This window comes from Anomalospiza imberbis, chromosome 3 (genome assembly GCF_031753505.1).
Source record: "Anomalospiza imberbis isolate Cuckoo-Finch-1a 21T00152 chromosome 3, ASM3175350v1, whole genome shotgun sequence".
NCBI lineage: Eukaryota > Metazoa > Chordata > Aves > Passeriformes > Viduidae > Anomalospiza > Anomalospiza imberbis.
In genome coordinates, this window is record NC_089683.1 from 105,372,526 (window position 1) to 105,398,503 (window position 25,978).

Sequence of the window (25,978 nt, forward strand, 5' to 3'; positions counted from 1 at the left end):
ACGGCGGCAGCGCCGCCGCCCATTGGCTCCCACCCGCTCCTAAATGGCCGCGGCCAGTGGGGCCGGGGGAGCCGCCCCCTCTGCCCACCCCCTCGGGGCCCCGCCACCGCCGGGGACCCCCTCCGAGCGCCCCCGAGCTGCGGGAGGGGACGGCGGGAACACCGCGGGGGTCTCATTGCCCCAGAGCTGCTGGTCCCCCGGTCCCTCCCCGACTGGTTCCCACGCGGGACAGGGACACGCACCTGCCCCGCCTCGGGCCCCGACGGGCCCCGCGGGTGGGGGCATCGCCGGGGGCTGCGGGACGGGCGCGCTTTCGGGGGACACGAAGCCCTGCTCGGGGGGACTCCCCCGCGGACGCGCTGCTGCCCGGCCGCAGGCGGCGAAATCCGCCTGTTTCGGCCCCAAAAAACCCCTCCCGGGGGCAAATCCGCCAAACGCAGCTGGGGCGAGCGGCCGCGGGATTCCAGGGGATTTTTATCCCCCCTCACGGAGAGCTCGGTAGGAAGACCGCGAGTGTTTCCCGCAAAAGACTGGAAGGGTGAGGGGCTCGGGGGGGAAGCAGCGTGTGGAAAAGTGGCCCCTTGGGGGGTTGTAAAGCGGGGGGCTCGGGCAGGGCCAACGCCCGTCACCCCCGTGTCCGCCAGCGCGGGCAGGGGGCACGAAGGGCACCCCTGGGCCGAGGTGCGGCGCTGAATCCAACCGGGGCCTCAGCGCTGGAAAAAGCCCCGGGAAAGGGAACAGATCGATTAACCGGGAGCCTCGCCTCGCCCAGGAGCAAGGGTCCCGCGGGTGCTTCTCGCCCCCGGTGGCAGCCCGGTGGCAGCACCGATGCGATGAGTCCGCCGTGCTCGCCCCGGGGAGCGGCTGCCGTAGCCCCCGGGGAGGCGGCGATCGAAAAGCGGCCGGGCAAGGCAGGTGCGGTTCTCACGGCCCTGCGGATCCCTGGGGATGGGTTTTTTGGGAGGTCTGGGCGTCCCCTGCCGCCGGCGGAGGAGCCTTTTCCCCCTGCAGCCCGCGCGCGGAGGAGCCGAGGCGCTGGAGCATCCCCTGCTCCCTGGGGATGAGGCTTTTCCAAGGAAAAGATGCCGGCAGGAAAAGATCCCTCACCTGCTCCCGCACGCCACCCGCGTCCCCGGAACCCTGCCGGGTTCCAGGAGACATCACAGAGATCCAGTCCCCGCAGGAATGTGAGCCTGGATATAGCGGGGATGGAAAGGGATCCGAAGGAAACGGGAAGGGAAAGAAGAAGGAAAGGAATAATAGAAAGGAAACGAAGGAAAAGAAGTAGAAGACGGAGGGAAATCAACATGAAAAGAAAACGAAGAAGAAAATAAAAAAAAAAGAAGGGAAGAGAGCTGGATGATGAAGGAAAGTTAAGCGGGGGAAATTAAAAGAAAAGGAAGGGAAAATAAAAGCAAAAACAAAATAGTTTTTAAAATTAGGGTTTTAAAAAAACTAAGGAAAAATAAGGGAAAACAGAAAATTATTAAAAGGAAAGGGAAAAGTAAGAGAGGGAAAGAAAGAAAAGGAAAGGGGCGGCTGCTCAGGTGAGATGTGGCAGGAAAATCCCATTTAATTTTCTCCCTGTCCAGCTCCCTGTAGAGCTCCAAGAGCAGCACCGGACCTCCAAACCTGCTGCCCCTGGCCATTCCCTGCCCTGGCCTGGTCGTGATGGTTTCTATCTGCTCCGGCTCCTCTTTCCCTTCTGCAGCCCCTCTTTCCTCGCTTGAACACGATCCAGCGTGAAAAAAATATTTTAAAAACCCTAATTTTCCCTGTTTTTGCTGAAGCTGCTGGGATTTTAGTGGGTATTTTTATGCCGGACTGAACCTCGGGTGACGGAGGTGCGATTTTGCATCATTAATTTTGCTGAATAAATATCCAGAGGAGCAGGGAGCTCTGGAAGTTGGGTTTTTTGTTTTGTTTTTGGTGTTTTTTTTTTTAATTTTAAAACAGAAATATCAGGTTTACTGAATGGAAATATCAAGGATATTAGATAGAAATACCAAGGATGTTCTTCTGCTGCAGCAGCTGGACATTAGAATAAAGGTAGGGGGTCCTGGGAGTTTCACCTGTATCTATTCCAGACTATTTATTACAAAATAATATAATTAATATTATACTGCAATAGATAATGCTGTTAAATTATTATGCAATATATATATTCTACTGTTGTGTTGTTGTCTAATACTGCCATCCTATGCTACATTATTTTATTATTATTAATTCATTACTAATTCAGGAACGCTGGGGCTCTTACAGGATTTTATGGAGCTCCTTTTCCATCGGGATCAAACCAAACTGGAAAATCCTGTGGGATCAGACACTCTGAAAACCCCCAGGAAGTTCTGGGTGCCTCAGCCTGTGCTTTGTGTGTCAGAGACATCACAAAATTCCAACAGGATTTTTACTCCAATTTTGCCCAATTGCAGGGAGTTGGAGGATCCCAAAAAATCTTCCTGGTCGCTGAAGAAGAACGTTTGAGAGCTCAGAAAATAAAATCCTTCTCCAGAGCTTCTCTATCTGAGCTTCTCCTCTGAGCATCTCTATCAGGTCTGTTAAGGCCACAGGTTCAATAATAAACAATAGTATTTGTCAAAAACTATTTTCTTCCGTAAAATCCCTCCCTGCCAGAGGCTCCTTAAATCCACCTGGATTAAAACCACGCCAAACCCCCCAGGAGTTCTTCCGTTTGAATTTTTTTTCCCCTAAAAAAACCCTCTGCGTTCTGTGATCAGAGATTCTCAACGTGAAAACGAGAGTGGGATCCTGGATCCTTTAAATAAAAAATTGCTGGTGGGAAAGGTTGTTGATCCGAGGGCAACAACGCTCCGAGGGAGCGTTGAAAATCCGCAAAGAATCGCAGAGATCCATCCTGCCTTTCTCTTTATCTGGATTTTCTCCTCCCGTTCTGCCCGGGAACCGTTTCAGTGGCATTGGAATCTCATTTCATGCCCTGAGTGGAGCGTGGGGATGTGCAGCGCCAGCCGCATCCCGCAGCTCTGGATGTGCCCGGTGCCAGGGATCATCTTTCCTTCCCAGGGGTTGATATTTAAAAACACCGAGAATTTTGGGAAGAATCCCGGGTAACAGGGGAGTCTGGGGCTCGAAGGAGAAGGAGATTGAAGGTTGCTCCTTGCAAATCCTGGACGGCACATCTGGGAGCCGCGTGCGAGGAGCGGCCGGCTGGCAGGAGCAGCCGCCGCCTCTGGAAAGGACTTGGGGAGCCGGGATCCCGCACGGAATGTGGAGAAAGGACAGAGCCGAGCTCCTTCCTCTCCCTCCCGGCATTCCCGGGAAAACCGGCACCCCTGTGCTGGAAGTCCGTCCAGGGGAGCTGGGAATCCGCGGTGGTCGTGCCTCTGGTGGGAGCGGGAGGTGCCGTGAGGCACGAACAGCTCTCTCCCACAGGGAGCCCTCGTCTCCTCCTCAGATCCCCTGGAATCATGAAATCCTTGAGGCTGGAGAAGCCCCCCAAGGCCATGGAGCCCAGGTGTCTCACTCTCCCTGGGGAATATTCCCTGGCTCCTCCAGTGCTCTGAAAGAGAAACAAAATTCCCTCCCAATGCTTTCCTTCGGATTGACGTCCCGCTTAAGGCTGAGCCCACATGGAAGCCTTGGCTGGGTGTAAATCCAGGCAGGATCAGCTCCTGAGCGCCGGCCGGCTCTGCAAACAAACCCCGCACGTGCTGGGGCCGAGGGGCTGCTAAAGCCATTCCCGTTGTTTTCCTGCTGGGATGGATCCCTCCTCCCGGCCACCACAGAGCGGGAAGGCCGCGGGCTTGGCAAGGAGAGGTATGTTGAGTTGTGCTGCTGAGAAAACACCTCGGGGAGGCTGGAATAGCACCGGGGGCTTGCTGGGCTTGGCACAGGGCATCCAGAGAGCTGGGGAGAGCAGGGATTCTGCTCCTCCTTGCAGAGAGTTGGGAGCAGATTCGATAGGATTTGATAATGCTTAAGTCAGGCGTTGGGGCATGGATGCATCCAGCACCATTTGGCGCAGGATCTTCTCGTCCTGAGAGGCTCTTGTAGGAAAGAGGGTGGGGTGTACATGAGGGTGGCCTGAAAAGTAGGATAAATTATCCTTTGATTTCCCGAGGGATGGCTCTGAACCTGCTGGGCTGCTCAGCCAGAAAAGGGGGGAGAAAAAACTCGGTTGGTTTTCCTCAAGGTCCTTTGGCTTTGATGGTGGAGGTGAATTTTAAACAACATTTAATAGGGCTGAATGTGATAGTACTGAATATATAAACACTGAATTTGATAGTCCTGGATTTTCCAATGTCCCCTCTGCAGCTCTTCCTGCTGGTGCCACACTCCAGAGCCTCTGGCGAGGACACCAAGCCAGGGCTGTGCCCAGGGTGCCATTCTGGCCATCCCAGAGCTCCCTGGTGCAGCTCCAGAGGATTTCCCGAGGGTTTAGAGCCATTTGGAGTCAGGTAAACTATTTTCAGGGCTCATTTCCCAGCAGAAACTCATCTCAGTGTGAAAATGCAGGGCCAGAGCTAGGTGAGCAGCACAGAACATTACAATCATCATAAAGGCCCCGAATAATCACAGCAAAACTCTGTTTATTTCTCCCTGTGTGGGAATGGGGGATATAAAATGGGGTTTAAAGCTGTGAAGAGCTGCCTTGTCTGCTCTGGCCAATTCATTAATCCCAGAAGTCCCTCTCCCTCTGGTTCCCATTCCTGCCTAGCAGCTCCTCCTTGCAAAAGGCCTTTAAAATTAAAGATGAGCAGGATAAAAAAGAACTTTTCCTCACTGCTCTGCCTCAGGAGAGGCACAGGAGACCATCCAAATAAACATGAAAATAATTATTTACAGCCTTATAAATTGTCACAAATTTCTCTAGGAGTAAAAACACTTATTTGGAGCAAAATGGGATTTTTCAGTGGGTTTTGTTTGTTTGTTTGTTTTTGTTTGTTTGTTTGTTTGTTTTTTTGATGTGTAGGGTTGAGTAGATATATTTTGAGCTGAGAAAAATTTGGGGTTTCAGACTTGTTTGGGGTTTGTTTTGGTTTTTTTTTTCCCAGATAAGAGAAAGTGGATAGGAAAGTTTCATTTCATTTTAGAAAAGCTCAAATGGTTTTTGGTAAGGTGAATTGTGCTGCTCTCCTGGAAGAGCAGTGGTGGAATGGAGCCTTGGAATGGGAATATCCAGGATGGGGAGCATGGACTGGGAATACAGTGGAATGCCCACCCTAAATTCAACACTGCTCCCATAGGGAAAGCACCCAGGATATTGGAGTTATTTTGTGTTACCAGAAGTGCTCCATGCCAGAATTCTAGGCCAGTAATTGGGATAAAATGGGAACAAAATTTCACATCTTGTCCTGCCAAGAGGGAAATGGGAGCTCCCTTTGGAAAGGCTGCACACAAACAATGCTCCTGCCACTCATCCCATGGCATCGCCAGCCGAGCACTCTCCGGGCACCGGTTTCCATTTATTCCCTGGAATTCTGGGAGATGTCAGCAGAACTTAACACACATGATGCGGGCAGATGAATGATCTGGATCCTTTTCTGGGAATGAGCATTTCCGGGGTCCATGTGGTTCCACAGCTCCAGTGCCAGGGGTATTTATTTTGGGAGATCTCGACTCCATTTCAGGCTGGGAAAATCATGCTGAAGCCAAGGGAGATGCTTCCCACTCATGTCAACAGGTCCCAGGAATGCACTTAAAACCCAGGGGTTTGAGTTTAAAGCCAGGCTTAAGTCTTGCTTCTGCTGAAAGGTGAGGGATTTAAAAGATCACTTCTGGGCTTACCTGGCTCTGGGCTTGTAAAATAATCCTGCAGGATGCTGGAAGATTTATGGATCCAGCTTGTCCCTCTGCGTTGCCTGGGAGCTCTGATATCCCAGAATTATCTGGATAAACACCATGGATATGCCCAACCAACCGTTTTTGGAGAGCCTGCCCCATCCTTCCCCTCTCAGCTGTGATTTCCCCATGGGAGGTGAGGGATTTCCAGCCCAAATTCCCGCTTGTGCCCCTCTCCTCCTTCACTCCTTTAAGATATCAATTCCTGCTCCAAATCCTTCCTCCAGAGCAGCCCAGGTAGTGAAGAAATTCCCCCAGGACATGGCCTGGATCAGGTCATTGTCCCCCAAAACATACTTGGGAGTGGCCCAACGCTGGTGCCACATGAGCCTGATGGCTCCAGATCCTTCCATGGGGAGCAGGATCCAGGGAAAGGGAGCATCAATGTCAGGGAATAATGCTGGGAGCTCAAAACCCAGCTCAGGCAGGGAGATGAAGGAACTCCCTGGGATTGAGGGACTGGGCACAGGAGTACAGGAAACCCTCTGCCATGAGTTTCTTTTCCCTCTCCTTACCTGCTCCAAGATCCAGCACCTGCAGGGATTCATTTCCTCAGGATGAAATTCCTCTGATTTAAACCAAGAGATAACATCCAAGGAGGGGAACCATCCCCATCCTGAGCCTGGGTCTGGCATTCCCCATTGGAAATAATTTATATTCTCTGGTCTGCTGGGCTTGTCCCACCAGCCCTAATGACTGGTTCTGTTTAATTTTCAGCTGCTTAATTGCAGTTGAACACTTCAACACCACTAAATTAAAACAAGCTCCCAGCATTTCCTTGCCTAGGCTCCTGGCCCCGCTCCAAGGGGCGCTTAAAGCAACCTCAGATGGTTTATTCCTGCCACACAGGCTGCTCCCTTCCCAAAAAAGCATGTGTGTGCCTAAACCCACCGAAGTGGGAGCATGGAAAACAACTTCCAGGCGGGAGATGATGGGGATGAGGCCACCTTCCCTCCTCCTGAAGGTACCCAGCCATTCCCATGGCCTGGAAAGGGGCTTGGGGGCCAGAAGCATCCTACAGGGGAGCAGACCCCAGCCTGGAGAGACTGCCCTGATGGAGAAGCTGCTGTTGGTAGGGTTTATGCCAGGCAATTCTACGTCTTGGAGCAAATTTCACAATGTGGAAGCACTGTGGGTATCAGGTACCCATTAAAAAGGAGCCAGAGGAAATGGAGCTCCTCCAGCAGTTCATACTCCCAGGTAATGGATGTTTAGAGTTGGGCTGTGCATTTCCAGCACCATTCTGGGGGGATTGTTTGCTCCTGACAGATTTGCTTTGGGGATGGATGTGCTTGTGGGGGGCTGGGAATCCATCAGCAGTGCCAGGGCTGGGACACATAGCCAGGAGAGCAAAGGACAAACAGGACCTGGTTCTGCAGAGAGTGGGGAGAAATGAGCTGAGGCCAAAGCTGACCCCTCTCCTCCCATCCTATCCCATCCCATCCCATCCCATCCCATCCCATCCCATCCCATCCAGCCAGGAGAGAGGGAGAGACTCAACCTCCAAGGGAGGGAGGGAGGGAGGGAAAGCAACACCCTTTAATTGGGGGGTAAAAATAACCCGAACCTGCAAAAAAGCCCATGGAAAACTCCTATAAAGTTGAAAGGCTCTGGAAGCCGAGCAGGCTCCTCGTGCCCATAAATAATTTCCTCGTGGATCAGCGGAAACAATGCAATTAGGGGCTGGCTGCGTGCAGCACAGTGGGACTGCAGCCAGTGAATCCCTGGGAACACTCAAACGTCGTGGAGCAGCCCCAGAACTCCTCCCAGCTGCCTGGAGGTTTTAGGGTTTTAAAAGTGTTTTGGTTTTTGCCCTCTTTAGACAAGACAAGGGCCAGGCCTGGCTGCTGCAGCAACGAAGCAGGATGGCTGGGATAAAGGATAGGATGGATCAGGAAACGGGAGTGGCGCAGCTCAGCCTGCCCAGGAAGGAGCTGTGGGATGAGGGGATGCTGCTCCATGGGGCCGTGTCCATCCTCCCCATTCTCCTCCGCCACCCCAAAAAAAAAAAAAAAATTTGCAGAAAACTAGGGGGAAACAGGATTAAAAGGAAGTTAAAGGAGGCCTTGCATGAACACCTGGAGGAAGGAGGAACCCGAAAAAAGCCTGAAAGCCGCGTTTGTGCCAGGTTACCTGATCCCGGTGCGGGCTGAGGGTGAGAACAGCGGGCTGCCTGATCCTTATCTCGGCAGGAGACACAATGCCCCGCGTTTGTCTCTGTTCCAGCGACTGTAGAGAAAGCACTTCCAATGCACTTCCTTCTGCCCAGCCCCTGGGCAGCAGTGAGGAGAGGAAGCCCAGAGCCAGTGACCTGCACGGGATCTGCTCTCCGGCAGAAAATTTCTTGCCCTGGGATTAACAAAGCTGCCAACAAATCTGAGCAAGATTGATTTTAGTCAAAAAGCCCAGCAGTTCAAATCCTCTAGGACTCCTTCTCATCTCCCTTAGGAGCTGGAATGGCTCCTGTATTTTTCCAAGGGAGTAAGAGTGACAGGGAACATCCATCCATCCATCCATCCGTCCATCCGTCCATCCATCCATCCATCCATCCATCCATCCCTCCCTCCCTCCCTCCCTCCATCCATCCTTTTGACCCCCATTGCTCCATGCCCACCCTCTTTACCATCCACTGGCCAATCTCAACCCCAAAAATCTTCATTTCTTCCCAGTGGGACACAGAACTGGGGGTGACTCCAAGCTATGTCCTTATCCCAAGGAGAGGGATAAGGAGCCACTAGCACATGGGAAAAGGCTCCAAAGCTGCTTATTCCCCTGCCCAGAAGGATTTTCTCTGAAGAGGGCTCAGCCAGGATCCTGCCTGTGGGTGCTCCCCACAGCCCTTCCAGAGGCAGTAAAAGAGGGGTGATGAGCCCAAGAAGGATGAGCAAATATCCCAGGATAATTTGGAATGGGGGGAAGGAAAAGAAGCCAGAGAGAATACAAGGAAACTCCCTTTCCACCAGCCCGTTATATCTCCACACTGAGCTGCAATTCCCTATCCCTAATTTAGGACATTTGAATCCCATACATCATCTGGCAGAGGCTGTTTTCCAGCATGGATCAGCAGATCCAGAGCAGAACCAGAGCCCCTGAGGGCTCTGGTTCTGCTCCATCCTGGGTGGATGTCGACAAAGCTGCTCTGGCCCAGGAGGAGATGGAGTCACCATATCCCTGCCTCTGGTTTCTCCTGGAAAATCCTGACAAGCAGGGGCCTGCTGAGCAGGAAAAGGCCCCCTGAAGGGGATATCTTTCACCTCTTGGTGACTTCTTCCACAAATATCCCATCCTTCAACACCTTTTTGTTGACAGAATCTTTGTCAATAGCGCCTGAACTTCAAGCTTGATCCCAATCTCTGCGCTGAGGGGAACCGGTTGTGCCAGAAGTGCCTCAGCGAGAGGTGTCTGGGTGGGAACCTGGCCCTTTCCATGGAAAAATTCCTCCACAGTTCCCCGCGTGGAAGGGAAGTTTGCTGTGCAAATTCCTGGCTATGGGACACCCAAGGTCCTCAGAAGCAACAGGAGAGGTAGAGCTGCTCCATAAAGGTGATCCTGACATGAAATATATTTAAATTCCCAAAATGTCTCTTGGATTCAGCAGTACATGGAGAATAACCCACAAAGAACCCCAGAATTCTTAAGGTGGGAAGGGATTTTAAAGCTCATCCCATTCCATGGGCAGGGACACCTTCCACGATCCCAGGCTGCTCCAAACCCCGTCCGACCTGGCTTCGAGCATGAACAGGAAAAGCTGTTTAAAGCCTTTAAAAGCCTCCCTGAAAAAAATCTCTGGGAAAAAAAAAAAAACAAAAACAAAAAAACAACACACAAACATTTAAATACCAATAGGCAGATTTCTACCTTAGAGGGGCTCTTTAAAGTGTTAGTGTATTTAAGGAAAAAACGGACCAGCAGAGGTGAAGGAGGCACTTTTATCCTGTCAGCCATCATTTCTGGAAATGTGAAGATCTGAAATTTGGGAACGGAGATAAAGTTCACCAGGGTTTCTCTGGAAAAATTCGAAATGTTTATGAATTGTCAGCATTACCCACCAGCTGTGCATTTTCAGCAAAGGTTCAATTTTTTTAAATGAGGGGAAAGTAAATTTTCTTTTTAAAATAGTTTTGGACAGGAAAAGAAGCTGAGGGCTGGGTGCGTTTTTGGGAAGAAGCTTTGGGATGGTTCCAATGGGAGCCATGATATGCCTCCATGCACAGCTCCGGAACAGGTCAGGTGTCAGAATCCTTGACTGGGAAGTCTCCTGGAGGGGGAAAAGAGAGGAAAAAACCGGGAAAGGAGGCAGGAATGTGCTGCCAGACTGGAGGCTCCCTCTAGCGCCATTTCCCAGAGCTGCCAGGGACCAAGGATTCTCTCATCCCAGCAGGAAAAGCTCTGGAGGGGACACCCAGCAGAGCTGCTCCCAAGGGGCTCACCCCAGCGACTCCCTGCTCCAGCTATTCCCTGCTCCAGCCATTCCCTGCTCCAACCCTCAGGACACGTTTGGGTGTCCTTTTCCAGCTGGTGCCACCAAAACCCCAGAGCAGGGACCCCAGGGACCCTGAGCAGCGTGGCCTCAGCCAGCCTGGCCTTCCTGCCCGGATCCCGTTGTGGCAAATCCCAGGAAGCACCGATAGCAGTGGGAAGTGACAGGTCCCAGCCCTGGGGACATCCCTGTCTGTGTTCCCGTGCCCGTGCCAACACACACACAGGTGCCACTCGTCAAATATTTGCCCTGGCCAAGCTGAGATAGATTCGTGGGGCAGTGTCCAAAGCCAGAGTTCGGTGTTCCTGGATCCACCTGCCCCAGTTCTGCCCCACACACATCCCCTTCTGTCCTACCTGTGTCCTCGTGGAGGGAGAGGGACAGGGACAGCCATGGGGACAGTCATTGTGGAGCAAAGGACAGCCAGAGCATTTTCCAGCAGCTCAGGGACTACCCCAGATCCCAACTCCCCGTCCCATGAGGAGCAGCCCCAGCCCACTGTGCCCTGGAGGATGCTCCCACTCCAAGGCCTTCCCAGAGCTCCATTTCATGGAATCTGTGTCCCCACCGGGCACGATCTCCTCCCTCTCCCTGCACAGCATCCTCCAGGACGGCAGATGGTGGGAGGGGAGGAGGGTGGGGAAACAAAACGGGAGAGTGGACTGGGGCTTCCCAGAGCACGGAGGGTGGAATGTGGGTGCTCCCGTGGGATGGGAGCCCGGCCAGGCCGCTCCCAGCAGCGCTGCAGCATCTCCACGCGCCGGGAGATGGCAATCTCCATCTTCCGATGGCATTCCCGGCGCCGGGAAGGAGCCTGATGGGGATGTGACACCCCCGAGCTCCCAGCTCGGCCCTGCGCAGGGAAATCCCGCTCCAGCCCTTCCAAAGGAGCGGGATTTATTCCCGTGTTGGCATCAATATCGAGTATTACCCTGCACTGCTTTATCCTCCTCTGTCTTCCCGAATAAACTGGGGGAAATTGGAGTGTCCCCGTTATCTGTTTGCCATCTGCCCCGGGTTTAGCGGCTCCACGGACTAAGCTTTGGATCAACAAGGTTTTATTGGTTCCTGTCACTTCGGGCTGGCAGCGGCTGAGCTAAATGAGACATCAAACCTCCCTCCTTCCCTCCTCCCTCTGCTGGGCTGCAGCATCCAGGCAGCCATGGCTCAGCTATTTTGGGGAAAGGGAGAAGAAAATAGGGATTTCACTCAAATTTCCAGCATTCCCTCCCTTCCATGGGGGCTGGAAGAGCAGGGGGTGCTTCCCCTCCTGGCAAAAAGGAGGACGGGGTGGACATAGCACACTCCTTGTTTAATCCTAATGCTACTTCTAGGAATAAATATGAGATTAAAAAGCAGCCTGGGAATCCAAATCCTGCTTTCCCGAGATCTCCACTGCTCCTCTCACCTCTGGAAGGTGGGGTGGGATACGTTTAGACACAACCACAGCAGAGCAGGAGGGCACAGGGATGAGGTTGGGACCTCTGGAGTTCTCCTCATCCCTGGGTGGGCAGGAAAAACTCTGCCAAATCGCAGGGACATGGGGCAAGGGAGCCTCCCTACCCTACCCTGAGCAAATATGGGCTGGTTTAAAAAAAAAAAATGGTGAAAGGGTCACCCCTGGGAGGCTTCATCCCAATGTCCCTGCCACAAACCCAGCAGGTGACAGCTTTGTTTGTGTTTAATGACCTGTTCCAACCCAAAAATGGGCAGTGAGGGCTGAAATCCTGATGGATCTTAGGCATCATGGTCCCACACATTCCAGGAGCAGGGAATTAATAAAGCAGCACATTGGCTTTATCCAGCTCCATCCCAGCAGCTTAGCTGCCTCTTCCAAGTTTCTGAGGGGAAAAGAACCATGGAAATTTGATTTTCCATCATTATAAAGGGAAAAAAAACCCAAGTTTTTAAATAGGAAACATCATCTCTACGGGGGATCCCACATTATACAGGTGACATCTCCCTTACCTGGCTGTGAGGTGAAAGGGGACACTCATTCCCAAAAAGCTGCTTGGAAACACAGGCGTGGCATATGGAAACACATCTCCTCCTTCCCCCTCCTTTTTTCCCTTTTTAACGGTACAAATGCCATTCCACCACCCCAAAATTCACCTGAGGGGTGACAGCGGTGTGCGAGCTGAGCTCTGGGAATTTGAACCACGCAAATTCCAGCCTAAATAACCTCTGAATGTGCGAATACAGGGCGAGCAGCCGGGCTGCTCCCTCGCCGAGATGTCCTGACTGGGTTTTTCTATTACTGCTATCAGGAGGATCTCGGCAGACAGATGCATTTACTGTTTGCCGCCCAAAGATAATGAAAAGAAACAGTTTATAGAATCAGATTAGGGGTGGAAAAATTGCCTAATGATTATAATTCCCAACCCCGCCGCTGAATAATGATGTATTCAAGAGTTGTCACCGCGTGATGAAAGGGGCCTCATATGAGAGATGCTCGTCTCTGAAGCATGACTGCGGATGAATTGCAGCGAGATACAATCCCGCGATAAGGGACAATGAGAGCCTCGAGAACACTTCACGGGCTCCTCAGCACGAAGCCAGAGCCGCAATAAAAGCCCATGAATTTAAAAAAAAAAAAAAAAAAAAGTTTCCAAACCGTTTCTGATAAAAGATGAGCCAAGGTGAAGGAGAAAAGAGAGAGAATCCCTCAAACCCACGCACGCACCGGCTGCGGCCCAGTGGGGAAAGGAACGCGCGTTCTGTAGGCCCAAAAGGATGGATTAGAAAGGGAATGCTGTGGCTTCTCCTTGGAAAATCTGTTCTGTAAGGCAAATCTGGGTGTGGGTGGGTGTGCCCTGGCTGGCAGGAAGGATCAGCTGCTCCCATGGGCAAAAGATGGACCCACAAGGAAGGAGGGAAGCATGGCTTGGGCACCTACCCACTCCTTTCCAGCCCAGGCATCAACCTGCCCCAAATCCCTGAATGCCATTAGGGATTAAAGAGCTCTCCAGCTCCCAAGGCCTTTCCAGGAGCACCCTGGACAACAGCTGGGCATGAAAAAGCTCCCAGAGCAGCACCAGGATGAGTCCCAGCAACGTGGAAAAGCCAGGAGACCACATTCTCCAGTCTCAAAACCAAAAGAAGCCAAAGGATGAGATTGGAGTAACTTGGGAGCACTAAGCTGTGATCCTACCAGGAAGAAGGGAAAAGATGGATTTTCCACATTCTCCATGGTCTGAAATGCAGATGTCTGCACTCAAAGCAGCCGTGGCACCGGGAATGGCAATGATTTATGGGAAGCTGCACTAGCATTCATTATTCATGTGGAAAGCAAGGGAAGGGCTTTGATACGGATCGGGAAAAGCTTCGAATCCATGGGGGAGATAAACTTGAATGGATGGTGTCACCCGGAGCGGGGATGGAGCTCTGGGGCACATCTTGGTATCACCCAGGACAGCTGCACTCCCAGGACAAGGTGGGCACTAATTCCACTTGGAAGAGATCTGCATCCCAAAATCTCCGATGGAATTGCTGCTCAATATTGATGTCAAGGCTTTTTTTGCTGTGGGTACCCACAAACCTTGCTTAGAGCACATTTCCCTCTAAAATCCCCGATTTTTAGCTCACAATTCCACCAGTTACCCCAAACTCCACCTCACTCGGGCGAAGAGGGAATGGCAGGATCTGCCAGGAACCCTCGGTCTGAAATGCTGCATCCCTGAGGTCTCCTGGCAGCGCCGGGACGAGGCACTGCCTAATTACAGCTCGATTCCAGCTAATGAAGGGACACGCGAGCACCGGACTGCGCTGATGGCGAAGTCTCCCACTAAACGGCTGCAATTAGAGCGTTCGCTGTTAATTGCGCTCATTAACCTCGCCCGCGCGGAGCAGCTGCAGGAGAAGCAGCTCCAGGGCTGGCGGCGTGGTGGAGCATCCCTGGATTATCTCACTGGCATCCAGGACAATCCCATGACAGTGTCATGATCCCAGAATGATCCCAGATCCCAAAAGGCGGGAAAAGGCAGGAAGTGGATTTTGGGGCTCATAAACATCAAAGGCTTTCCTTTTCCTGATTCCCTTGGATAAAAACAGTTGTTTGTGGGATCAAACGCAGGCCTACAACACCCAAAACTGGGCTGGAATCCCGAAAAAGCCAAATCCCACAGGAAGCAGAGCCAGCAGCACATCCCAACCTAGCACATTTTTCCCCCTCTCCCTTCCCAGTGCTGCCCTTGCTTAATTTTGGGTTGGCTGATTGGGTGTTTATATTTATTCCTCTGGCATTATTTCTATTTTTAGCTTCCCAGACTGCAGGGGAAAAAAACCCTTTAACTTTCCTGTGGTCTCTCCAATTCTCACAGCTCATTCCTGGGGAATGCAGCAAGGCAGAGCCCAGGAACCCCAGCACCTCTCTCATCCAAGCACCCTGCTGTGCTTCCAGGGACAGCAAGGCCCTGCTCCATCTGGCAGCCAGGTCTGGAATTTGGGAGAAAGGAATCTTTGCCTCATTTTCCCTGTTTCCAGCAGGATCTGTCTTTCTGTCACCTCGTTACAGCTCCTGCCCGGAGCTGCTACCGAATCCTAGCTGGGCTGGAGGCAGAGCACAGAGAGGGAATGGGAGATCCCACAACTCTTGAATCCTGAACTTTCTGCCTTTTCAGCCTTTATCCACAGGACTTGCTACAGCCAAAGGCTCCTGATCCAGAGATGTCCTGGATACAGGCATCTCTAATCCCCAAGGCACAGCACTGGGCACAGATTTCAGCTTCCCAATCTTACCATGTCCTCTCGGAGCCCTGAATTCCCTGGAAAAGGAGCTTCACCAGTTCTCCAGCTCCAAACCAGCCTCCCTGGGAGAGGTTCAGTCCCTTTCACTACCAGAATATTCATATTTTCCCATCTGTGCCTCATTTCAAAACCCTTTCTCTCTCTTCCTTCCTTCCCTTTTTTTTTTTTTTTTTTTTTTTCCTCCTGGACAGCGAATGTGCTCCTTTTGTCCCCGCTCTTTCTCTGGCCCTGATCCTGTGACAAAAAATTAATGCACAAGCATCTGAAGTGGCCGCGGTGGGGCAAAGCCTGGCTCCCTGGAGCACAACCCCCATTCATGCCCTGCGCTCACCCCGTGACTCCGACGGGACAAACTCACAGGGCAGAAAGTTGTTTGTTGTCCCTCAAATGGCTCCATTGTCCATTGTTGGGGCTCTTTCCTGAGCTACAAGTCTTCCTCCAGCTCTGCTCCGCGCCTGTCCCGGGGTCCGCAGGGGATGGGCACGGCGAGCGCCCTTGGGGCTCCTGGCATGGTGAGGGGACATCTATCCTAAAATTCTGCCCTGCTTGGGAGCACTGGGTAAGAATCTCCCTGCCTTTATCCATGGGGTTGTGCTGCAGAAATGAAGAATAACCTCATTTTCCACTCAGCAAGACCCCCCCCCGCCTGTCTCCAGCCCCCAGCCCCATCCACCTGCATCCCAAATCTGCAGCTTTGCCCCCAGATGGGCAGCGCTGGGCTCTTCCCTGCCAAATCCTTGTGGCTGGAAAAGGCTGAGGAGAAAGGGCTTTTTCCAAGAGTGGCTGAATACATTGGGCATGGTTCCTCTCCGGGGCCTCGTGCATGCTGAAAGGGGAGATAAAAGGTCCTTGTCCTCCCCAAATCAGCTGCCTGGCAGAAACAGGGGGAATTAAAAATATCTTGGAGCAGTGAGACATGGGCCAGGCGGGCCTTTCTGGGCAATTGCTGAATGGTTTGGGATGGAAGGGACCTTAAAGCTCATCTTGTTCCACCCCCATGCCGTGGGCAGGGACACCTTCCACTGTCCCAGGTTGCTCCAACCTGGCCTTGAACGCTTCCAGGGATCCAGGGGCAGCCACAGCTTCTGTGGGCACCCTGTGCCAGGGCCTCACTAATCCCACAGTAAAAATCCCATTTCGTTTTAAATCAAGTTGAGTTTTAAACCGTACCAAAAAAGCCTAAACCCAGCTCATTTGGAAGCTCTCTCATAGCCCAAATCCAGCCCATTTTGAGGAATGCAGGGATCCAGGCACGAGGCTGGCAAGGGAGCGGGGCAAGGGCCATCTCCTGTCTCCACTGGGTGACACTTCCCTGGGCTCGGAGGTGACTTTGGGGACATTTCGGGGCTGTTTGGACTGAAATCTCCCTTGCCGGGCGCCGGGGCGAGATGCGGGGAGCGGCCACACGGTGTCAGCGCAGATCGCGACATCGGCGGCCCCGTTCCCAGCCGGAGCCCTCATCCGGAGCCCCTTGGCCACGCCGAGGGGGACCAGGGGATCCCGGTGCCTTCCCGCTGGGCCCTGCCGCCCCGCTCCTACTGCGCTGGGGACCCCGGGGGGCCACCGCTGTCACCCGGGTAAGGGTGAGCCACACTGTCCCCTCTGTGCCACACCGGTGCCACGGACCGGGCCGACAGGTTCCAAGTCAGTGACAGGTCAGCTGTGCCAGCATCCCCACTGTGATGTGGTTTTCCTGCACGTTTCCTTCCATTCATTCCTCTCCTTCGCGCTCCTTGTCCCACCCATCCTCTGCTGCCACATTCCCAGAGCATTTCCAGCTCTGGCCTCCTCTCCATGCGCCAAAACGTCTCTTTGTCATAGAATGACAGAAGGATTTGGGTTGGAAAGGAGCTTAAAGCTCATCTCATTCCAACCCCCTGCCATGGGCAGGGACAATGCCACTATCCCAGGTTGCTCCAAGCCTCACCCAACCTTTTCCTTCAGTGGGATTTTTAGTGGCACTGTTACCACGGCACTGAAAAATTCTCCAGTTCCACCCCTCTCGAAACAGGAAGTCCTGCAGGTCTCTTCTTCCCTGCACACCAGAATTCCCGAGGCTTGGAAAACACAAAATCCATCAGTGCAGACACTGACACAAGGCAAGGAGAAGCAGAGCCCTGAGCTTTGTTCTGAGGAGCAGCACACACCAGGTAGGGGTGTTCCATGAGCTTTGGATTAAAAAATAACAATAATAAAAAAAAAAAATTCCTTTGCTCTGCACTGCAGTTGTTTTGAGAATCTGGTATTGACCAAAACTCTGTTTTCTTGCCAAAGGCTCCTAAAGTGCCGAGATCTCTGCCCACACTTCCTCAGCCTGGGAATTGATTGCACTTAAGGAACGAGACCAGGCTCCATCAGCCACTCCCTGCATTATCCCTGTACTGTCCCTACTCTGGAGAATCCCAGGATGGAATTCCACCGGCACCCAATCAGTGCAAGGAGGGGGCTGTAGCAGAGGCATCCTCGGAGTAGAGAAACAATTCTGCTTCAACACCATCAGAAATTTGGGTTGGAAAGTTCTCCCCACAGGAAAATCCAGTGGGATTTTTCACCTGGGGCAGAGGCGGCGAAAAGCTGCAGAGGGAGTGGAAACTTCTGGTCCAGCCTTTGGGATTCTCCTCTTTCTGCCTCCAGCACAAACACTTCCCATAACCCTCAGCCAGGGGATTTTCCATGTGCTGGCAGGGCAGGGAACAGGAGGGAGATCTGCTCCAGATCCCGAGCTACCCCCCCACCCCCCCCAAAAAAAAAAAAAGCAGCCCTCTCTGAATCCAAACCGTCACGGCCCCACGAGCACAACCCCAGGACGAACACCTGTATTTGGGGGCCGAGGGTGGAACCCGCTGGAACGACATCCGGACAATCTGCCAGGCACGAAACCGGAGATCGCAGTGATTAAGGAACAAAATGGCTTTTGAAAGGCTCTGCGGTGTGACAGGGCACGGGGCAGCCCGGCATCCTCCTAGAGCTCGGGGGTGGCGTGAAATGCTCAGGAGTTAACAGCAGCACCACTGCAGGTTCCCTGCAGCGGGTTCCCGTTTGTGGCACCCTTTCGAGCCCCCCACTCTCCCTCCCCAGCCTTCCAGGGAATGTGTCCCAGCCAGTTCCAGAGGGATGCGGCTGGAGAGCCGCGCTGGAACGCGGCTGCCAACATTACATTCTGCTCCAGCTCTCCGCGCGTCACCTTCAATTTCTCTCTAAGCCGCCGTGTTTATTTAACCGAATCTGCCTCCCGTCACTCGGAGCAGTAGCACTCAACCTTTAAACAGCCCAAGAGCCACTTCAGCCCGCGGCGGATGCCGAGAGCTCCCGAGCCAAGCAGGCACAAAAGAGCCGCCGCTTTGTGCCGTGGGCGCCTCCAGCCCCGGTTCATTCATCCCGCCCGAGCTGGAGCTCATCCCGAGTTTTCCAGCCGTCCTTCACTGGTGAAAGCTCCGGTGCTGCCAGTGAGTGACCCACAGCAGCTTCTGGCCATCATGTGCCAGCATCCACCCGCGGGCAGCTCTTCCGATCGCCATTCCATCCCCAGCGCCAGGGAAAACACTTCCCGCTGGATTATATGGGAGCATCATCGCTGTGCATCAGCCTCCAGAAAAAATCTCCTTTTCCCAAGGCTCTCCATGTACCCAGAACTTCCCAGCCTCCACAGGAATCCAAGGGACACCTTGGACCGGTCCCCAGTGGGAGCTCCAGCACCCAGCACCTTCCTAATCCCACCAGCACTTCCCTCTCTGTGCCACAGGGGCCAAATCCAGCAGGATCTCAGTCTTCTGCCGCTGCAGAGGCCCCAAAAGCTGGGAAGCCTCCCCAGACATTTCCCAAAGCTTTGGGCGCTGGGATCAGCCCTTCCTTTGGCAGGGGCTGAGGAGGGGACAGGGAAACTGAGCTGTGACAAATCCATCTGCACACTTGTCACTCTGGGAACAAACCCAGCTTCCCATACCCATTCCCGGGAGTTTCGTGCTGGCTCTGGGTTCACCACGAGCCGTTCAGGAATTCAAACGCAATTTGTAGTGAGGAAAAACCCTGGCTGGCTTCGCTGTTTACTCTCGCCGAGCATAATGAAAATGTTAAAATGCCGAGTCACTTGACACCTGCCACCCCGGTAATGCACTTGCTTCACTTTTTTTTTTTTTTTTTCCTTACGAGAGTTGGTGAATTTATTTCAAGCTCTTCAGTTCCCTGAAGTTGAGGAGGACTCGCTGCATATTCAGCGAGCCGACGCCGTGCTGACACGTCTCACGTCCTCCACCGCGTTAAGTCTCTTCATTTATTCTTTTACAGACAGCCACAGAATTCGCTCCGTGGTGAATAAAATTATCTCGGGTGTCCTTCAGGAAAATAATGCAGGGCTTTAGGAGCGAGTGCGGGAAGTTCAAGGCAAATATGCCAGGTGGCCAGCACGTGAAGAACAAGTCACTGAACCTCTCTCATCGAGCTGTCACGTCCTCTTCGGCTCGCCTGGCTGCAGACCGGCTCCTGCCTCGGTGAGTAATGAACAGACCCGCAGCCTGCGGGGTGGTCGGAGCAGCCCTGGGACGCTGCTCCGAACCCTGCTGCTCACCTGAGTGACACCTCCCTGGGGAGGCAGAGGGTGGCGAGGGGTGGGGAGCAACAGCCAGGGCTGCAGCCCCCAAATTATGGGGGTCTCAGGGCCAAACTGGGGGGTGGCCTCAGGAGCAGCTCTGAGCCCTGGAATCACAGATGCAGAGACCCAAGGCGAGCCTATGCTGTGGCCACTGAGGGTGAGTGAGGCGATGCCTCTGCTGGGATTTCTTGGGGTTTTTTTGGGTTATTTTTTACAAATAACGATCCTCCTCCTGTTCGCTGGTTCAGGGAGAGGCAGGAGGGCAGAGGACGAGCACCTGCATCCCACAGGATGCCGTTCTAGGGATAAAAAGCCGCCTGAGCATCCCTGATCTCGGATCAGCTCTAAACCAAAGGAAAAACAAGATTCCACATCCACAGACTTCCCCTTCCACTCCCAGTGGAAGCATCTATCAGCTCCATCCTGCTAGGAGCTGGAGAAACGGGAACCAAAGAGCCTGTCTTTAGAAACCCCAAAGCCCTTTTCCTGCTTCCCCACTCTCCTCCTTTCCCAGAGAGCCTCTACTTTCCCCCCTGCAGCCACGTGTTTTCCACGACTCCTCAGCCCCAGGGTGCTCTCAGTTATTTAACGTGGCCGAACCTCTGCCTTTTGTGCAAACCCGAGCCCGAGCAGTCCGGGAGAAAGTTGATCTCGGCGTTAATTTGGATTAGGGATGCACACACGCAGCAGAATAAAGCTGGGGCTGCGGGCTCCTCTCCCTGTGTAATTTGTTCTCCATTGTCAGCGTCGGTGTTGATCCCGAAATTACAGAGCCCGAGGAGTTATTCAACACGAGATATTGGACATGAAAAGGGAGACAGGCTCGGGAAATGACCGCGAGGAGAACATTTAAATCAACCCTGAGATTACAGAGGCACAGAGCACAAAAGAGACTCCAAGCTCCTTCGGTTTCCTTCCACCGCATTTGAGTGTTACCTGAGAGGGAAAAAATCCCAAATGTGTTCAGCACGGTGAGGAAAAGCCCAGGAATCTCCTGCCTCCCGCACAGCCCAGTAATTACCCTCAGAGGAGCACAGGTCAGGCATTCAGCACCCAGCTAATCCCCAGCCAGGAGCTGCATCGGCTCACCTGAATCCCTGCTCCCTCGAAAACCTTGGACTGCGGAGAAATTCCCAGAACTATCCCAGAATGGTTTGGATTGGAAAGGCCTTTAAATCTCATCCAGTGCCACCACCTGCCGTGGGGCACCTTCCACTGTCCCAGGTTCCTCCAAACCCAATCCAACCTGGCGTGGGACACTTCCAGGGATGGGGCACCCCTTGTATAGCTCAGAGTGTTGGTGGTGCTATTTTCCCCTCTTTTCCATGTATTTTCCTACTTTTTAAGGCCTCCCTGCTGTTTTTGCTCTGCCTGCACAGAAATTGTGCAGGCACGACTGATGTAATTCCCAGTTTCCCCCCAAATTTATAGGAAACCCATGGGGATGGGGAGGTTTGCCAACGTGGGTCCTCTCTCAGCAAAGCCAAGAAGCAGCCCCTCCACACTCCCAGGCAGGAGTATTTCCAAGGCCCCCAGATTCCTGGAAAATCCCAAATCCAGCCAATTTCTCCTCTGTCTCTCACTCAAATCAGGGTTTTGTGAGCCCCCAGCTTTCCAGGGGGGAGGAAACCAGACCTTGCTATTGCTGTGAATATTTGGTGATAAGGAAATCTTTTAGCTTTACTTCCAATTATCTTTTTTTTCAAACAGCGAGTTTTATCTCTAAAAGAATCAACTTTTCTCCACCTTTGAAGAGCAGAACCCTCCTGATATTCATTACATGACTCAGAACCTTCCCTTTGATGGAAAACTTTGGATTAGAGGCAGCATTCGGCATCCTGATTAGTATGAATGTGACCTACTATTGCAACAAACGGAGTGTGCAGAGTTATCTCCTGGGCAAAAGAGTTTGCTTAGTGGAGCCAAGAGGAAGAAACAAACTCTTGACAGGCATTATCCAACATAAATACTGAATTTATTAAAGGAGAAAAAGGAGAGGGAGAAAAAACAGCCAAAATGGGCACATTTTTCTTGCTACATCTGCAGGATCCCATCCCCACTGATCCTTGCACCCCAAAGGCTTCTCCTGCTTCTCCCGGGGCTTGAGTCCCAAAAATTCAAGTCTGAGTGAGTAAAAAAAAGGTGCATATCCGTAAAGGTGCTTCTACAGCCCCAAAGGCCCAAGTCCCACTAAGGAGAAGAACCAATCCAGGTATCTTTTAGTTATTCCTGTGTCAGGGCTGTGGCTGTGCCCGGCAGTAGCTGTGTGGGGATGAGCAACAGCCACCCAACACCTTGAGCTGAGCATCCCGAGGGAGCAGCACAGACTCCAGCAGCCCAGTTCCCACCATTCCCAGGAAAACGAGCAGGTTTTAACAGCAAAATAATCTCTGTGCAAGTTGGACTTGGTGCTTTTGTCCCTCGGGCCGCTGTGTGCCCACAAGGAAGCATTCAGGGGTGCTGGAAAAACGTTTATCCATAAAACCCGAGGACATCAAATATTCTTCCCTGCACACCCCACCTCCCTGAGCCAGCCTAGCTACTGGGACATCCTGGTGGGAAGGAGCAGCGAGGGCTGGGATTACACATTAGCCAGAGAAGCTCGGGGCTGGGGATGGTTCCCGGACAGGAGGAAAGAGCAGACGCTGTCCCGGTTAATGTGTAACAGCTCTGCCACGTCTCCCTCACCTTCTGCTTGCTAGCAGCTGCCAGGGGAGGCACCAAACCTGAGCCAGGCCCAGGCAGGGCTTATGAGCCCCTCAGAGACAGAGCAGGGGGCGAGGGAGGGGTGGGCAGGGAGGGTCCTGCCCCTGGGATCAGGGGTGAGGGAAACCTGAGGCGCTTTGCTCCCAGGTCATCCTGAGTGGGCCAAGTCCTGCTCAGAGCCCCCTGGCCCCCTGTGCCTTCCCCAGATGTCTCCCACGAATCCATGTCCTGTTCCCATTCTTCAGCAGCAGATGTGTGTGTTTCCCTCCTCCTCCTCATCCTCCTCCTCATGTTCTCCTTTTCCTGGCTGAACGGCTGTGGCAGGAATTTCCCTCAGGGTTGTATTCCAAGGCACAGAGACCCCAGGGACAGATTTTATCCATCTTCTCACCCTACAAGAGCTGTCCTGTTCCACTGGGATTCCACTTTTCCTATCAGCCATTCCCACAGACGTGGAAGAACCTGGGAATGAGCCCTTCCCAGCCCAACTTCGAACAGCCCCTGAAGCGTCTCTGCCACACTGTCATTTGGGATGTGGCAGGGTTTCCCAGGAGTGTCCTTGGGACACATGGCGCTGCTGACCTTCTCCCACTGGGATCCACTGTGGCACATAGTGGGATCCTGGGAGGGTCGGTAGCCAATGCTCCCACCAAGGTTTTCCATGTGGAAGCCATTAGTGATGGGCAAGTCCAGATGGAAAATGAGCCGAGCAGCATTCTGATGTCCCAGAGTATCAGAGAATCATGAAATATCCTGATCTGGAAGGACCCACCAGCATCATCCATTCCAGCTCCTGGACCTGCACAGACACCCCAACAATCCCACCCTGAGCATCCCTGAGTTGGGTTGGAGCCATGACTATTCCCTGGGGAGCCTGTTCAGTGCCTGACCACCCTCTGGATGAAAAACCTTTTCCTAATATCCATTCTAAACCTTCCCCGCGGCCCTGTCTCCACTGGGGACAACAGTGTCTCCAATCCTGCCTGGTCCCTTCCCAGGAAGCCACCGGCTGGTGCTGACACCACCACTGCGGTGGCCCCTTGGGCGCAGCGTTCCCAGCAGCAGCCTGAATGATCCTGGCTGACAGCGATCCCACCGCACATTCCTACCACTCCCGAGGTCCGGGCGGTGGGAGATGGACGCATGATTGATGGGGCGCCCGCGATACGGCACGAGCGCTCCTTATCTGCGCCTCGCCGGTGGCTCCGTGTCGCTCCCAGGGTTTATGGCATCACTGTCACTTGGCTTGCCTTTTTTTTCCCACCCTGCTTGGTTTTTCCCACCAAGGAATCTGTTTCACCTGCAGGATTTGCGGAGTTGGGTGAAGTATCCCAGGCAAAAGTCGTCATCTGTAAGCTTGAATGAGCACAGGGGAGTTGGAGTAGATGCCTTCCATGGCAGGGTGGTGGGAGCTAAATCCATCCAGAGTAACTTCCTGAGGGATTCCAAGCTCAACACTGCAGTGTTGAGCCAAAACCACCAAAAGGTTGGGTGTGCATGGCAGAACCAAGGTTGGCTGTGGAGACAGGGGAAGAGGAGAGGAGAAAACCAGTTCAAAGGGGAATGTAATTGGTGTCACTGGGGCATCCTCCTGCTCCCTCTGCTTTCCTAGGAACATGGGTCTCCACTTGGAAATGCTGGGAAACCTCCCCTGCTCTGCCAGGCAGATGAGATGAGGCCAAGGCCACAGTGTCCCCACGGTGTCCCCAGAATCGCTGTTGTCACAGGACCCCCACAGCCCACACATCCTCCCTTGGGCAAGCACTGGTGTCCAAGCTGGTGTCCCGACCTGGGGCTGCTGTGTCCAGCAGCAGCTCTGACCACCTCCTGCTTCTGCTCCGCCCCAGGGCAATGGCCAGGAAAAAACAGAATAATGTGAAATGAAATTCAATTCTATTCTATATTTTACAAAGGGAAGAGTGAGTACCCGCTTCCAGCCGAAACCTGGCTGGATGGGGCAATCCCAATCTCCCTCTGCACAGGTTTTCTCCTTCCCTGCCCTGTTCCAGGTGCCAAGAGCAGGAGCTGGAGCAAGCTGCAGCAGATTGCGCTGTGTGCTCAGCCCGGGGACAGCCCGTGGCCATCTGTCACCCCCAGGTGTGTGCCCAGCCCGATGCAGGGACAGGGCTCAGGCTCGTCAAACACACCAGGGCTGTAAAGCGGGGTGTGGGGGCGTGGGGGTACTCTCCCAGCCCCTCCACCTGCTCCTGTCTCCTCCCTCACATTCCCTGCTCTGGTGGACTGAGCATCTTTTTAATTCCTTCTGCAAACCAGGCTGGAGTAAGTAACTCAGCCCAGGCTTCCCAGTTCTTGCTCTTCCCTGCCATCTCCCAGTGCTGCCTTCCCAAGCTCTGCGCTTGGGGCACTCTGGATTCCTTCACTTTTGGGAAAGGGCTGTGGATGACAAGTGGAAATACATCCCTTCAGCCAGGGAATTTTGGAGGTGTTTCACCCCACCTGGGCATTCCAAGTCCAGAGCTCCCAGGCTGCTCCCAGTCCTGGGACACAAAGAGGTGCCAGCAGACTCTGCTCGAGAATGACTGCAAATACTTGGAAGTAAGCACTCCGTCATAAGGTGGAGCCCATCCCAACCTCCTCAGACTGAGTCCAGACCTCCCACCCACCTTCATACCAACCCCTCCAGGAGATTCCATACGGGATGTTTGAGGAGTAGAAAGGACTAAATTTCCAAGGCTGAGTGAAACCTGCTTCACTCTCTATTCCCTGGGCCTGCTGGTTTGGTTCCAGCCACTCTGGGGCATGGTGAGATGCACACACCAGGTGCCAAAACACCCTCTAAGTAAAAATAATTACTAAAAATGGGTTTCTTAATTAAATAAGGAATTCTTATTCATAAAATAGGAGCTGGTTTACAGCACAGCCCCGGTTGTACAGCACAGTCCGAGACAGCTGTCCCAGGGAATGCCTGTGGGGCCCAAATGCAGCTCCTGTTCCCTTGCCTTTTACTGTGCTTTCCCTCCTTCCTAGATGAGGGGTGACAGGAGCTGGAGCTGGTTTATAACCAAACTTACAGAATTCCAATCCCTCTGTGCAGCATTCCCTAGGAATGGAGCAAGACATGGCCTGGACACCCAGCCTGAATTTCCTGCTGTGAAAGCAAAGACCCTGCAGATTTATGCAAATGAAAATTCTTTATGCAAATAAATATGTCTGCAAATCACCATCGTTTGTTTGGTATTTTTATGTGGGTAACAAAATTACAGAATTATTTTCTCCCCTCAGTTTCACTCCCTTGTTCAGCAATCCAGGTACTTTATCCAAACAAAACAAGCTTGGCAAAGTTATTAATTGCCTGGAATGAGATCTTTATTGATTGGTGTGGGGATCAATCACTTTATCTGCGGGCAGTTCTGCTGGAGCTGCCTGTGACCAGGGACTTTCACACAGGACTCCAAGGTCTTTCCAGGAACGGGGCAGGTGCTGGGGAGGATCCGGGTCAGATGGGAAGGAGAAGGGGTTCTGTCGACTTCCCTCTGCCCCCAGCAGCCAGCGGTGTTTGCATGTCACCCACGAAGCCTTTGGAAAGGACATGGGATGCCCAGAAAGCCCTCGTGGCTGGCTGGGAGCTCTCCATCCTCTCTGGAATCCCAGTGGGATAGTACCTTTGGCAGCAGCCT

At 53.1% G+C, this 25,978-nt stretch overlaps 1 protein-coding gene across 1 annotated transcript in view; it reads right to left on the bottom strand.

Annotated features, from left to right (window-relative positions):
• Positions 1–25,978, bottom strand: part of PAX1 (paired box 1) — a 36,055-nt gene that overhangs the window by 5,830 nt on the left and 4,247 nt on the right. Inside the window, exons 3-4 of the mRNA XM_068183020.1 lie at positions 1,108–1,140; positions 243–390 (exon numbers count right to left, since the gene is read on the bottom strand). Of these exons, the coding sequence (XP_068039121.1) occupies positions 243–390; positions 1,108–1,140 (181 nt within the window). The remainder of the gene's footprint in view (positions 1–242; positions 391–1,107; positions 1,141–25,978) is intronic.